The sequence below is a fragment of the Barbus barbus genome, assembly GCF_936440315.1.
Source record: "Barbus barbus genome assembly, chromosome: 35".
In the NCBI taxonomy this organism is placed as follows: domain Eukaryota; kingdom Metazoa; phylum Chordata; class Actinopteri; order Cypriniformes; family Cyprinidae; genus Barbus; species Barbus barbus.
The window spans coordinates 5897594-5913459 of NC_136763.1; the positions used below are offsets into that span (position 1 = coordinate 5897594).

A 15866-nucleotide genomic window follows, 5' to 3' on the forward strand; every position below is an offset into this window, starting at 1 on the left:
ACTGCATGAGTAGGTTTCTGACCTCTTGCTCTGAACAGGATGTGTTATATTTGACTCAGAAATATTTGTTTGGTCGTCTTTGAGCACAATGTGAAGAATTTTCATGCTTTTTTGTCTTCTTTCCCCATTACAAATATCTAGAAAGTCTTAAACCAAGATGCAAATATTGAGAAGGAAAAAGTTCAAAATTGGGGTAAGAAAAATAAACATAAGGCAAAATAATATATATTTTTTTATCAGCATAAACTCTTGCTTTCCAATAGAAATATCTAAACTTGATTAAATCGCGAAACATTTACTTGAGCAGGAGAATAACTTTAAGAAAACATTAAACCTTGTTTTTGAAAAAATAAATAAAAATTTATTGAATTTGTTTAAAAATAGAAAAGAATTCTACAAAGTGTTAAAACAAAAATATAAATTAGAAATGAAGATATGCTTATGATTTGCTCTGACAATATTCTTATGATATGGCATGGTGGGGAAATCAATGGTTATCACACGCCACATATCTTTCTTGTTTTAAGCATAAACTCTTGTTTTCCAGTACAAACATCTAAACCTTAAATCAAGACGAGTTTACTTGCAAAGCAAAATAATTTAAGATACTGACTTTGAGTTTGGCAAGAACAAGTAAGTACAGGGGAAGTCCTGGCCTAATGGTTAGAGAGTCGGACTTGTAATCCAAAGGTTGCGGGTTCGAGTCTCCGGCCGGCAGGAATTGTAGGTGGGGGGAGTGAATGTCCAGTGCTCTCTCCACCCTCAATACCACGACTGAGGTGCCCTTGAGCAAGGCACCGAATCCCCAACTGCTCCCCGGGCTGCCCACTGCTCCGGGTGTGTGTTCACGGTGTGTGTGTGTGTGTTCACTGCTGTGTGTGTGTGTGTTCACGGTGTGTGTGTGCATGTTGGATGGGTTAAATGCAGAGCACGAATTCCGAGTATGGGTCACATGTCACCTCACTTCAAGTATCTGTCAGTGGGGTCAGAAACAATATTATTTTTTCTTAACCCATTGACATTATTTTCTCACTTTAAGGATAAACTTGATACATTTTTCTGCATTTCCTCTTTTCCAGCTCTACAGGTACAAGATGGAGCTCCCAAACTACAGCCGACAGCTCATGCAGCAGCTGCATGCTTTACGTAAAGAGAAGCAGTTTTGCGACTGCTCCATTTTGGTGGGTGAGACCCCACACCCTGCTCACAAACTAATGCTGGCAGCCTCCAGTGTGTTATTTAAGTCTGTTCTGGAAGGTTCTGACGGCATCTCCATCGACACAGAATTACTGTCCTCTCAAGAGTTTTCTTCTCTTCTGGACATGGTGTACACTGGTAAACTGCCTCCCAACTTCACCCGACTCATAGCCGCTGCAGACAGCTTGCAGATGTTTTATGTGGCCGTCGGCTGTAAGAACATTCTCACTGACCTCATGAAGCAGACTTCTGTGGAAACTGAGACTGAATTGATGAACCCTCAAGTTATTAAACATTGTGCTAAGGAGCCGTCTGAATTGGAAGAGCTTAAAAGGGACAAGAATAGTTTTGAAGGTAAAAAATGGACTAATTAATAGTAGAGATTTCTGTTTGAGATCACTTTATTCCAATGGTTTTTATGAATTATGTTTATTTCTGTGTTCAGAGGACAGTGCAGTTGGGTTGATCTCTCAAAATCAAGCTGGTATCACAAAAATCCTCCAGAATGGATGGTCATATGTTAAAGTTCTTGAGATGTGGGATACAGTATCCACAGAACAGCGCCAGGTAAAATAATAGTAAAAAAAAAGAGATAAAAGGTTTTGCATGTAACTGATAATTCACTTCTTAAACAGTTTACCCCAAAAAATGAAGATTTGCTCAAAATTTACTCACTCAGGCCTTCATCATTACAGATTTGGGGAAATGTAGCATAACATCACTTGCTCACCAATAGGTCCTCTTTAGTGAATGGGTGCCGTCAGAATGAGAGTCCAAACAGCTGATAAAAACATCACAATAATCCACATAACTTCAGTCTATCAGTTAACGGTTTTTGAAGTGAAAGTTTGCATATTTGTAATAAACAAATCCCTCATTAAACATTTTTGACTTCATGCCATTGCAACACATATTTGTTTACAGCTGTTTAGGACGGTTTTTGCTTGTAAACATTGTTCGATTTCAAAAATTTTCATTGGAGAAAGCAATATTATAGAGGACTTGTATTTTAAAAATTGTTGTAATGATGAATTTGTTTATTAAAAACATGCCGCTTCTCACTTTACTGGACATTAATTGATGAAATGGATTTGTGTGGATTATTTCTGGATGATTGCGATGTTTTTAGCAGCTGTTTGGAGTGGACTCTCATTCTGACGGCACCCATTCACTGCTAGTATCCTTTGGTTAGCAAGTCACTTTATGTTTAATTTCTCCAAACTGTAACAATGACAAAACAAACTCATCTCGGATGGCCAGAAGGTAAAAAAAATATTCAGCAAATTTTCATTTTTGGATGAACTATTCTTTTAAAAAGTGTTGATGATCTAAAGAAACAATTAGGACTGGATTCATATCTCACTTCTGATCTTCTGCAGGTCATATTGGAGAGCTTCAGAGGAGATCCATCAGCAGATGAGGTTTACCAGAAGTTGCTAAATTTTGTGAAAGTACAGGAAGTCCTGTCAGCTCAAACAGTCCTTACTTTGTTAGAACAGCTAAAATGTTTTAATCCTGAGCTGGGATCAGTTTTGAAGAACCAGGGAAACAAGACTTGTCCCGAGCCAGAAGGTTGAGTGAACGTTTGAAGTTTTGAATCATGGGGTATTAAAAGGATACTAAAATTACTATACATTTCAGGCAGAATTTGCTCAACTTTGACTGAATGTACAAATAAAGAGACTGATCTCTTTACTTACAGTTCCTGCATCAGGAGTTCGGTGGTCTAGTGGGCTTTTAGCCCAAATATCTCATCACCTCTCCAGTGTCAGCAACCTCTCAGAGCTTTTGACCAATGCACGTGGAAAAAGAGGTATATTTGTCCCTTGCAGTTTCTTATAAAGAACAGTACAACAGTACATTGATTATAATTTGTTAAATATACACTACTACTATTTAAAGGTTTGAGGTTAGTTAGATTTATTGAATGTTTTTGGAAAGTCTCTTATGGTCACAGAGGCTGCATTTATTTGAAAATAATGCAGTAAAAGCAATACTTTTGTGAAATGTTATTACAATTTGAAATAACCATCGTCTATTTGAATCTATTTTAAAATGTAATTTATTCCTGTGATGCAAAGCTGAAATTTCAGCAGCCATTACTCCAATCTTCAGTGTCACATGATCAAACATTTCTTATTATTATTAATGTTAAAACAGTTGTGCTGCTTTACATTTTTGTGTAAACCTGATACATTTTTTATGATTCTTTAATGAGTAGAAAGTTCAGAAGAAAAGCTTTTATTTGAAATAGAAATCTTTTGACTAACTTAATGCATCCTTGCTGAATAAAGTATTCATTTCTTTCCAACAACAAAAAAAATCTTACTGATGCCAAACTTTTAAACAGTAGTGTATGTGTCTGTTCTTTCTAAGGTAGTGCTGCAGTGCTGTTCTGCTCCTTCCTCTGTGGAGGTGGTGGAAAGTTTGTTATGTAAACTCCAGGAGATGACTATAAGTGAAGAAACATTTCTTATGCTGCTCCATGAAGTGAAGGAAAGCTCCTTAGATGTGCTTCAGCCTCAGCAGGCCCTGAAAGACACAAGGGGTATGAACAGCTAAACTTGGCAACAATACCTTATCTGTTTCATCATACAGAAATTCCCTTGTCTAATACTTCTGATGACTTATTCTTTGTCAGATGACACAACAGAAGACAGCAGTGGGATGGTTTTGTTGACAATATATGAGAACAGACTCATAGAGCTGAAACTGGACCTCCAGTTTATCGAGCAGAGCCTTAAAATGGGTCCAGATATGAATGCAAATGAGAGAGAGGTACCTGTGTTGCATTATACATTTTTTTGAATTTTAGAGTGGATTCAGCCCAAGGAAGCATATTTTAAATGTATATATTTGTATCCATTCAGTGTATTAAAGCTATTCTGGGAGAGAAAGGAGATTCTGAGGTGGTTGGAAGGCTGATATCTGCAGCGCTGGATGGTTCACTGCAGGTAATGTTTCTGGCTCCCAGGTGTCTTTTATACAGGTAACAAACTGAGATTAGGAGCAATCCCTTTAAGAGAGTGCTCCTAATCTCAGATCCTTACCTGTATAAAAGACACCTGGGAGCCAGAAATCTTGCTGATTCATAGGGAATCAAATACTTATTTGACTCATTAAAATGCAAATCAATTTATAACTTTTTTTAAATGTTTTTTTCTGGATTTTGTTGTTGTTATTCTGTCTCTCACTGTTCAAATAAACCTACCATTAAAATTATAGACTCATCATTTCTTTGTCAGTGGGTAAACATACAAAATCAGCAGGGGATCAAATTATTGTTTTCTGCAGAGTTTGTTTTTTGTGCCTATGTATAGCATGTAAAATAAAATATCATATAACATTACTTTTGTGCATCCCAGTTTCTCCAGAGCTGTCGGAGAGCCGATGGTGAGCTGGAGTCAGTTCATCAGACTGTCGAGAGAGTTTTGAGTCGTGACTCAGAGTTTGCCAGTTCACTGTGCCAGCTGCTGTCTGCCAACCAGCAGAATTTCCCGCTCTGAAAGACCTCAAACATACTGGTGATGGACTTTTCAGAGCATAGAGATTGCTGTCCAAGTTTGGCATCACTTTTAAAGTATCTGATGGAAAGAAACCTTTATATTGTATCCATATTCTAAATAGGGCCTCTACCAGATTCTGCAAAATCTGAGGTTGAGCAGGAAGGATCTTCTGTAGACTCTGAGGATGATGATGGAGTCGAGTCCAAAATAAAAGGCCGAAGAAAGGCTGTCCCTGTGTCCTACCGCTGCGAGTGGTGCAAAAAGACGTTTGACTTTAAGTCTGATAAAGCATAAGAAAGGCTGTGCCCTGGCCCCGGAGAAGGAGCAGCGCTGCTCCGAGTGCTCAATGGTCTTTCCAACGCTCAAGAGCCTTCATCAGCACTGTATGGAAGTCCATGGTGGCCCTCCAGCAAAGAAGAAGAAAACAGAACAAGTACCATGTGACGTGTGAAAAGTCTCTTCAGGTATGCAATGATCCTTTTCAAGTTTAAAAAATACTGGCACATACAAGTGACGCAGATCCAAAACTGGCCTGCAACAGTATCCTCTTATAAATAATAATTTAGTGTGTCTCTCCATTATGATGTCAAAAGTACTTGAAAACTTGAAGCCATTGTTTTCATTTAATTTGTAATTATTATTAGTATAATAATATTTGGTAACACTTTATTTTGAGGTGTCCTTTTTACACGTTACATGTAATAACAATAAATAATGCATAATTACATGCAAGTAACCCTAATCCTAACCCTGACCATAACCATATTTTAATATTTAACTTTCATTAACAACAACTATAATGATTGTTGAAGAACATTAAATCTAAATATTTTTTAATTGTCATATTTATGTTTATATTACAAATTAAATAATATTAATTATTATTATGGTAAATGATAATATAAATATAATAAATCTATATATATATTATGTTATCAAATGAAAATACACACTATAATGCTAATTACTAATATGATTATACAAAAATAGCAATTAATTAATATCATTATTAAGCTGATATGTTATTGAAAACACTTGTTTATTTAAAAACAATAAACAATATATCGTTATTCATTACACATGCATATTATGTTATTATGATTTAAGTGATGATGATAATAATAATAATATACACTATTATATTATAGTAATTATTGTTAGTGTTGTTATTATTAGAATTATTATTATTGTTATTAATTAAATAAACAAGTGTTTTCATTAGCATGTTACTTTTTGCTATGGTATCAAAATTGGTACAGAGTATCCTAAAAACTTTACTGGTGTGAAATGTTGAAATGTGAAAACACTACATCTCCACAAAATTAAAATAAATATGTGAAAGGTGAAAAGTGTCTGAGGACATTTTTGGACACAAAATGGACCTTAGACACCAAACACTCTTTTGTCAGCACTGCTTTATGTGTTCAGTGCTTATATCTTTCAGGTCTTTTATATCATAAACGCACTGAACATTTCGAGGAGAGACCATACGCATGCGAGGAGTGTGGGGCAAAGTTTGCTGCCACCTCGTCTCTGAAGAACCACATGCGTCTACACACAGGAGAAAAACCCTTCCACTGTAAACACTGTGACATGAGCTTTTCCGTGGCTGCCGCTCTCTCATACCACACCAAGAAGAAGCATGCTGAGGGTGGGATGGTTCAAACTTTTTTTGTGATTGTGCGTATATTATATATATAGTAGCACATGTGGAAACCAACATGGTGAATTTCTGAATTTGCAGGTAAAATTTCAAACAAGCCAACGGGCTGTCCGTCCATCTCCAGAACTTTCATAGTGAGCACATCCACACCAGTCACTTGATATATTTAACTTCATAACAAACGCAAACTAAAATGTTATTTGTCCCATCAGACATTACAGAACCACATGACGGCCAGAAATGCCGGGTGAGTTTCTCCTCTTTGGACGAGCTCCGACAGCACATCCAAGAGGTGCATCTTTATATAAATTACATATATATTTACATATATTTATAATTACATTTATATTTAGTCTTCAGTACCACATTATCCTTCAGAAATCATTCTAATACGCTGATTTGCTGATCAAACATTTTTTATTATCAATGTTAGAATCAATTGTGGTTGAATATTTGATGAGTATTATAGAATTATCTTTTAATTATATAATAATATTGTTTGAATATTTGTATAATCTAAAATTATATATACAAATATATATTACATTTTACATTTAGTTATTTAGCAGACACTTTTATCTAAAGCGACTTACAAATGAGGACAATATATTCTTTTAATTACATGTGTAGTTATTTTTTTTAATTGTATGTATTTATTTTAAATATAAGATAAAATATAAAATAAACATACAAATTTATTGATTTTATGTGTTTCAGACGCTCTCTGGTCTGTGGTACCACAATCGTACGGCTCACCCTGAGATGGTCTCTGCCCAGGGTAACAAAGCCATCAAATCTCTGCTGCAGTGGGACAAGTGCGACAAGACGTTTAGTAACCGAAATAGTCTGTTAAAACACCATATAACCAATCACACAGGTGAGGAGTGAAAACCGATCCTAGAAAGTTATTACTACTGTTACTGTTAGTTACATTTACTAGTATTGATCGTGTGTGCGTTTGTTGTTCAGAAGTGCGCTTGTGGAAGTGTGTGAACTGTGACAGCACTATGACGAGCGAGCAGGAGTTACAGCAGCACATATGCAGCGGTCAGGCGAGTCAGACCGGCTCTGTGTTCAGCTGTATGGTCTGCTCTCTCCACTTCACCTCAGAGCCTGAGTTCCAGCAGCACTTCCTGTCCAAACATCTGCAGGTCATGCAAGAGGAAGCACAGACACAGGCCTCTAGTGCTCAAACAGTGACGCCCCGACCTCTCTTATTGTCTCAAATCAAAAATCTCTCATATTCAAACTTTTACAGGTATAGTTTACCCAAAAATGAAAATTCTGTCATTAATTATTCACCCTCATCTCGTTTCTGACTTGTAAGACCTGTTCATCTTCGGGGCACAAATTAAGATATTTCTGATGAAATCCGAGAGCTTTCTGTCCCTGCAACACAACTGAGACGTTCGAGACCCAGAAAATTAGTGAGGACATCGTTAAAATGCATCCTGGTATTCTCGTGGACACGTGTTGAAGACTGGCACGGAATAGATGAAATTGTTGAATAAAGTCGCTATTTTAGTTTTCTTCTAAAGTTTTCCCAAAAAGTATTCTCGTAGCTTCATAACATAACGGTTGAACCACTGATATCACATGGACTATTTTAACGATGTCCTTACTACCTTTCTGTGCCTTGAACGTGTCAGTTGTGTTGCTGTCTGTCAGAGTTGGGGAAAGTTACTTTTAAAAGTAATGCATTACAATATTGCGTTACTCCCTAAAGTATGTAACTAATTACATACTTTTTATGGAAAGTAATGCGTTACATGCGTTACTTTTTAAATATGAGCAGGGCTTGATTGTTTTTAATGCAAGAAGTTCTAATTATAGCAAATGTAAAAGCCCTTTCACACCAAAAAGTGTAATGAATAAACCTCAGGCTGAAGGAAGAGTAAATTCACATCTGTACAGTAGAACGCAGGAGAAGAAGCTTCAACACTCTTCAGCAATAAAAAAAACAATGAAGCACAATTGTTATCAAAGGTCAGCAGCAAAGACATTGGTTAATAAAATGGGATTAGATACATTTGTGTTGTTTAACATATTTAATTATTGCAGGTTCGCGTCATATTTTGTGTCATTTCACTGTTTTAATTAATTTTGATTAATACTAAATCAGTTTTTTTGCAAGTGAGATGAATTAATGCACATTCACATTAGAACTAACATCATGTTCACACAGCGCACACGTCTCTGTACTCCTGATTTATTTTTTTGAAAAAGTAACTTCTTGTAAATTAAAAAGTAATGCGTTACTTTACTAGTTACTTGAAAAAGTAACCTGATTACGTAACTTGTAATGCGTTACCCCCAACACTGCTGTCTGTCGGATCAGAAAGCTCTCGGATTTCATTAAAAATATCTTAATTCGTGTCTTGAAGATGAATGAATGTCTTATGGGTTTGGAACAACATGAGGGTGATTAATGACAGAACTTTCCTTATTGGGTGAACTATTTCTTTAAGATATTAGAAATTGTGTGTTTATTTGTGGGAAGTGAGATTTAATTTATTCTGCAGTGCAAATATTGTTTAAAAGGATGATGAACATGCACATAGTACATAAAAACAATTATATGAGGATTATACTGTTAAGCATAAATTCCATGTTTTACTTAATGATTAAATTATTTCACTACAATAATAATTATAATATACACCACTATAATTTTTCGTGTTATTATTAGTATTATTGATGTATAATTATTATTATTGAATAAATGAACAAGTGTTTTCATTAGCACATTCATTTTTACTATTATATCAAAATTGGGATAAATGATCATGAAACGGAAATGTTGTGAAAACACTATCTTCAATATATCTATTAAACAAAACAAAATGAGTAATTATTTAATTATTATAGAAAATGGCTTCCTTGTCAACAATCGAGGTATTTGTGACTCTTTCAGTTGACTCAGTGTGAGGATGCAGCCGGTCAAGAGGCAGAGCCAGTAATTAGCCTCGAGCAATCCCGGATTGAAGGGTCACTGCTGGTGTTTGTGGCTCTGGGTGATCAGCAGGAAGCAGCCAGCAGCGCTGGAATCATGAAGAGGGCCAGTGAACTTTCGATCTTTATGTGGGATTACACATGGTACTAAAGGACTTCAGCCCTTGTGATTTTACCAATCGTGTTAGTTTTTTTTTTGTACAAGAATGAATATGATTTTTAATGAACACATTATAGTCTCTGGGTCACTTGATTTTTTCTCTCTTGGAAGAGTGTTTTCAGGCTTAGCGTACACAAGCATGCAAAATCAAATAGTGTTAGATGACATCAGTCGCTTCAGTGCAGTCTGAATCTCTTTTCACTGTTTCATTATGAACTATTTATTAAGTGTTCAGACAAGCACAAATGGATTTTAAATGAGAAAAGTCCCTTGAATTTGTTTCCAACACATTATCTACCTCTGACCAAGCTTCATGTACAGAGATGATTTTTGTTTCTGGCATGCTTTATGATTGTTTTTTCCACTAAACATAACTTATTACGTAAAAAATATTTTGTGACCCAAGCGGACTGTTTGATCAACTTTAATTTCTACAATCAGATGAATGCAATTTTAAATAGAGATGAGAAAGTTTGTCAGAGAACAAATGAAATTTGTTCAAGTATAAATGTAAATGTTTTTAATAAGTGTGACATAAGCAGGTAGGTCTTTTTGTAAAATTATAAGTTTATTTTACAGAAATTCACAAAGCATTGAGTAAAAACAATCATTTACTGTTCATATGAAAGACCACACCAACCCTCAAATATTTCTCATACTGCATAGAGTAAAATAGTCAAATATATGTATAGTTTTTATTTAATATGCCAATAATTCATAGACAACCCTGAGTCATTGTTTTTTACATTCATAAGAGTGTAGCTCTTAAATCTTAAAATCTGACCACATTGTGCAGTTACACAAAAAATAAGTGTACACTGCAATTCAGTCAGAGTCCAATACACATAAACATTATAACATTTGACTGTTAGTATTTAGTACAAATATAATACAGGCATAAATATACACAAGACACAAACAAATAATTTCTAGTTATCATGTGCCACATAATGCAAATAACTATACTGGTTCTGACTTTACAAATAAAGCTTTAAAGCAACATGTACACAAATTTCAAGCTAAATTAGATTTATTTTGATATTGTTATATTGAGCAAATTTAGCTTGAAATTTACACATCCTCAGGCAATCCAAGATGTAGATAAATTAGTTTCTTGTGGATTATTGTGATGTTTTTATCAGCTGTTTGGACTCTCATTCTGACGGCACCCATTCACTGCAGAGGATCTGTTGGCAAACAAGTGATGTAATGCTAAATTTCTCCAAATCTGTTCCGATTAAGAATCAAACTCATCTACATCTCGGATGGTCTAAAAGTGAGTCAATTTCTAACAAATTTTAATTTTGGGATGAACAACTACTGTAAAAATACACACACACACAAGCTGGTTATCAGCCATAATAAAAATAAATGTGGGGTATGACAAATTTCTCCTAGCATTCCTAGTCCATACAAAGAAAAAACTCAAAATAACATTTTTATATCATGTTATGTCGGTATCATACGGTTTCATATGAATGAAGGCACACAATGAAAAACTGCAACATAAACAAACAGCACTCTAAAATAATGCAAAACTCACACAGACAAGTGTTGAAAGAAGAGAATGTGAAGAGAAGGTGACAATGCATATAACTTTTCCAAGCTTGCTATAATACAATAAGCATATTCTTACAATGCAAATGTCAGCAAAGCTCCCTATTCAGCAGTGCATAGTAACACGGTAGTAACACAGCTCTCAATTCATCACAAAAAATGTGTCCTGTGCAAAGTACAGCCAGTTGCTTGTATTAAGTTTAAAAAAATATGTATATAGAGAATGACTCATTTATAATGTTCAAGCATGTCCTCAAGAACAGAATATCAGTAGTCAACATACTTAAATGTGCACTTAGGGTGAATTAATTTAATAGTGAGCATAAGTTCACCAGACTCACTATGAAGGTTAAACATTCTTTGTGTTTTTAACCAAAATTACGTAAATACTGAAAATATGCAAAATGCAACTATATTTTCAGTGCATAGTCCTTGGGAACAATAAATTCCCAAGTAGAATCTAAAATAATTTACCTGAGGTTTCACAATAAATCACAAGGACTCGCTGGATCATGTTATCATTAACAGCATATTCACTTCCTTAAAGTGACTAAATAGATTTCACTAACGGCCTTAAAGGGATAGTTCACCCTAAAATGAAAATTCTATCATTAATTACTCACTCTTCTGTCATTTCAAACCCACAAGACTTTCGTTCAATTCCTTCAATTAAGATATTTTTGATGAAATTCGAGAGCTTTCTGTCCCTGCATAGACAGCAACGCAACAAAAATGTTCCCAGAAATTCGTAGAATAAAGTTATTTTTGTTTTCTTTGCACACAAAAAGTATTCTTGCAGCTTCGTAAAATTAAAGTTGAACCACTGATGTCACATGGACTGTTTTGACGATGTCCTTCCTGCCTTTCTGGGTCGGGGAACATTCAGTTACATTTGATCGAAAATACCTTCATTTGTGTTCTGAAGATGAACGAAGGTCTTAGTTTTGGAATGACATGAGGGTAATTAATGACAAAATTTTTGGGGAACTATTCCTTGAAGTTGTTCACTTTCATTGGAAAGTCTCTATGATCACTCCTCTTACTGAAAGTGTACTTCAAGGGCACAAAAATGCTGTCTGGGCTGCGTCAGAAATCGCATACTCACTGGTGGTGATTTTTTTCAACTATATAGTATGCAAAAATAGTCATCAAAAGATGTAGTACCTACTCAAAAAGTAAGCGATTTCATTTTTGCTGGCTCTAATTTGTTCTCTAAAAATACAACAGTACTCTTGGACTTTATACTGGCACCTACAGACCTGGATGAATGCTTAGTGTTTACCATTTTATGCAGAAATGAGTATTTCTGTCTCTACCTTTACCAGACTGCAAGTACACATAAAGTGTGCCATTTTGAGCAGAGCCAAAATGTTATATGAGTGCACACCATTTAAAATATCAAAATGTTTTGTTTTTTTATGTCATCACAGAGTAGTGCTGCTTCTAAAGCCTACTATAGTTCAGATAAATAGGCTCTAATTTCAGGCTTTAGTTTTCAGCTAGTAATCTTCTTTTTGGGCAGGAAGGCACTAGTTATTTGGTTCATCACCACTAAGGCAGGAAAAAGTGGGAGGAGTAGGAATATATACCAGGCTGTGCCTGTCACCGATGCCTGAAACCAGTCTGTAAACATGGCTGACATGACAGTGACGGTGGCCAGCAGGTAGGCCACCAGACCACAGGTGGCATGATACAGTCTCAACCGAGGAAACGAGCGAGGACTGATGAGTTTGGGGAAGATGAGAAAGACACCACAGATCGCCTGCAGCACGGTAGCAGCCATCGTAGCGACTCCCAGCAGGCTGTGCCAGGAAGTGAAGTGAGGATGCTCCTTTATGTTCTTGCTGGCCACCATGAAGCAGAATCCTGTAGCTCCACACACCAGCAGCAGAGCCTGTAAGAACCAGTGCAGACGGACCTTCCACTTACGCGATTTGAAGCAGAACGGGCTGCCATCGGCGGAGAAAAGCAGGATCCCTTCTGTCATGCACAGACAAAACTAAAACAGAAGAGAGAATTAGTAAAGCTTTCACGAAGAAGCTTAAAGTTACATAAAACAGCATTTTCCTGCTCTTTTGAAATGGAAATGTTCAATATATGTAAATATTCTTCTCAAAGTCTACTAATTTCTGCCAAAAAAAAAAAGATCAAGATTATACTGTCGCAACCATGAGCACATAGATACTTAGTTAGTAAGCAGGATGTATACTTTGTTCCAAAAGTTGGGATGGATTTTTAAATGTTTTTGAAAAAGTCTCTTAAGGGCCGTTCACACATAATGCATCTTCGTGTCTAAAAATGTGAGATGCAGGGCTAAGGAATGGATTTTAAAAAAGTGCAACGCAGAATGCCTCTCTTCTGCCATGTTGCTGTCAACAAAACAGTTGCCAAGCCAAATTGCTATTGTAAAAAATGCTTGTCCCACCTCCAGGGTCCTCTGATTGGTCCATTGTTTTGGAACTTTACATTACTAACCATGCTGAGCGTGTAAAACATGAAATTCTTTTAAATGCAGCACTCGTGTACGAGACACTGCAAAAGACGTAGACGCAACGGTCATTCACGTCTATCTAGTGTGTGGTTACATAGAAAAACAATGGAAAAGTACTGCATTGGAATTGAGAAATGCGTATGGGAACAGCCCCTTACTCTAGTCTTTAATATCACATGATCCTTCAGAAATCATTCTAATGCTGATTTGTTGCTCAAGAAACATTTCTTATTATTAATCAATTTTAAAAATAGTTTGAGCTGCTAAATATTTTTGTGCAAACTGATGCAATTTTTCAGGATTTTTTAATAAACAGAAAGCACAAAAAACTGTTTAAAACAATTTTTTTTAGAAAATGGGAAACAAAAGTCTATTTCCTTTACTGGACATGAGTCAAAATCTGAGACTGACCTCTGTCAGGTCACGTCACATTATTAGTACAGAATGTGCCATCTTTGTCATCAAGGTGAATGTAATCAGATTCCACCAGGAAAGCAGCGGAAGCTAATTCCATTGTCTTTGTGTTTCACCACAAATTCATTATTTACAGAAGACATATTTTATTCATTCCCTGAGAGGCTGAACATCTCTGAGGCACAATGCATTATTAAAAACTCCAGGAGTGATTATATATTTAAAATATTATCCTTTTTTATCAGTCTACAGCTGAAAACATGATACACTCTAAAATATTTTGTGTATTTGAATGCAAAAAAAATAAAAAATTACCCCAAGTGACATGCAGACGGGATGCCATGAGAAGAGACCTGAAATCAATAAACACAGGAGTTAAAGTAAAACAGAGATTTGTAATATTTTGAAATACTTTATATTAATTTTAAGAGAAGAAGCTTATTGTCATTAGTATATGGTCGTGTTGCAAAAATGCATATAGTAATATACCATGGTTCTTCTCTGTACTTTCAAATTGAAACATCAAAATACTGTTAAATCACCTTGTCAAAAACATATAAAAATATTCAAAACCATTGTAATATCACAGTACTTTGATACATACCATGATAGTGACTGATTATTGTATTTATAACCCATGGTACTCCAATATACTTTAAACAATATCATAAAATTTGAATAGTACACTTCCAAAACATGGTAACATCTAAAAACCAAGGTATTTCTAGTTTTGTTGTTAAATGAATACATTTGGAGTAGAAATGACGTGGCCCTTTCATTTCTATATACTCAGACATATTCACAAATCAATGTAGGCCCATATTTAATATTAATCTGTCAGATATTGCATGTGTTTGTGTTTTATGTTATGAATACTTATAAAGTATAACCAATACTTTTTAACACCATAAATTGGTATAGCATCAGATTTTTGGACGCGTGCTATGGTATTTTTAAGTAACGTTAACGTTACCTTGAATTTCCATGACATTACCGGCTGATACCATGGTACTACCACAGTACATCACAAAAAACTACTCACTTGTCCCTGGTCTGGACAGTATGGATACGAGGATGACCAGGCCCAGTGAGATGATGTGTGCAGCGAGCACAGCGGCTCTGCGCAGCCACACATAGAGCCAGAACTCCCGCATCCCGAGCCCCTCTCCCACCGCGCTGTACTCCACATCCGAGGACGAGCGCGTCCCTCTCGCCATTCCTGAGGATTAATTCGCGACTCGGGACTTTTACATGCACGCCTAAATCACGCAATAGAAATACATCTTAAGTGTCATTCCTACTGAGCTTCACAAAACCGAAACGCATAATATTTTAACTTCTGAAACATCCGGTAGCTAGGTTGTTATTCCTGTTGGGTGCCATTTTCGTGTTTGTGACAGCAGCACGCATTTCCTGGCTTTGAGTCCTACTACAGTAAAGGATTGGCTCTTAATATTCATGAGCCATGCAGTTGCGATTGGAAGGTTACCTAGCAACACGAATACGACCACATTAATATTCAACAGCCAAGCGTTCGCCATTGGTGCGCAGCCGAGGAACGTCACCATAGTCTTTTTAATATTCATAACATGATACTTAACTGTAATCTACTTAATTATTCATGAGCTTAGCTTTCGCCGGTGTAGTTACGCATGCACAAGATTTTTAAAGCAACAGCAAGGAGACATCTAATGACGAACAGGTGACCCGTTTCACACACAAAACCAACTTTTGCCAATTTTTTAGACTTGGCGAAAGGTGCTCTTAAATTAAGGGTTCTACTTTAACAAACGAATTTACCTTTCCCCCCCCCCATGATTATTGAATAACGATTAAAAATTTTGTTTATAGAAATCTCACATCACTAAAACAGAAAAATAACATGATTTTAAATATTATAAATTTAAGACTGAGTGAATAAAGGGT

The 15866-nt window shown here is 35.8% G+C and overlaps 1 protein-coding gene and 1 pseudogene across 3 annotated transcripts; one reads left to right on the forward strand and one right to left on the reverse strand.

Annotated features, from left to right (window-relative positions):
* Positions 1-1094: 1094 nt before the first annotated feature.
* Positions 1095-9469, forward strand: LOC306854767 (zinc finger and BTB domain-containing protein 40-like; annotated as a pseudogene). Its single transcript has 13 exons — positions 1095-1551; positions 1643-1764; positions 2577-2648; positions 3574-3745; positions 3839-3975; positions 4068-4151; positions 4563-4721; positions 4825-5167; positions 6138-6500; positions 6579-6658; positions 7084-7243; positions 7336-7562; positions 9281-9469. The product of its transcript is annotated as a zinc finger and BTB domain-containing protein 40-like (transcript).
* A 563-nt stretch (positions 9470-10032) lies between these two features.
* Positions 10033-15409, reverse strand: LOC306854675 (putative transmembrane reductase CYB561D1). 2 transcript variants are annotated; one of them, XR_013782865.1, is made up of 4 exons: positions 14983-15380; positions 14256-14293; positions 12477-13034; positions 10033-11834 (listed from the first exon to the last, which is right to left on the reverse strand). XR_013782865.1 is itself a non-coding variant. In XM_079392877.1 (3 exons), the coding sequence occupies exons 1-3, from the start codon at positions 15155-15157 to the stop codon at positions 12531-12533; spliced, it is 717 nt and encodes a 238-aa protein (XP_079249003.1). In that variant the 5' UTR covers positions 15158-15409; the 3' UTR covers positions 10033-12530. The 2 variants fall into 2 exon arrangements, 1 of the variants encoding a protein (XP_079249003.1); XM_079392877.1 differs by having other exon boundaries at positions 10033-13034; positions 14983-15409.
* Positions 15410-15866: the final 457 nt, after the last annotated feature.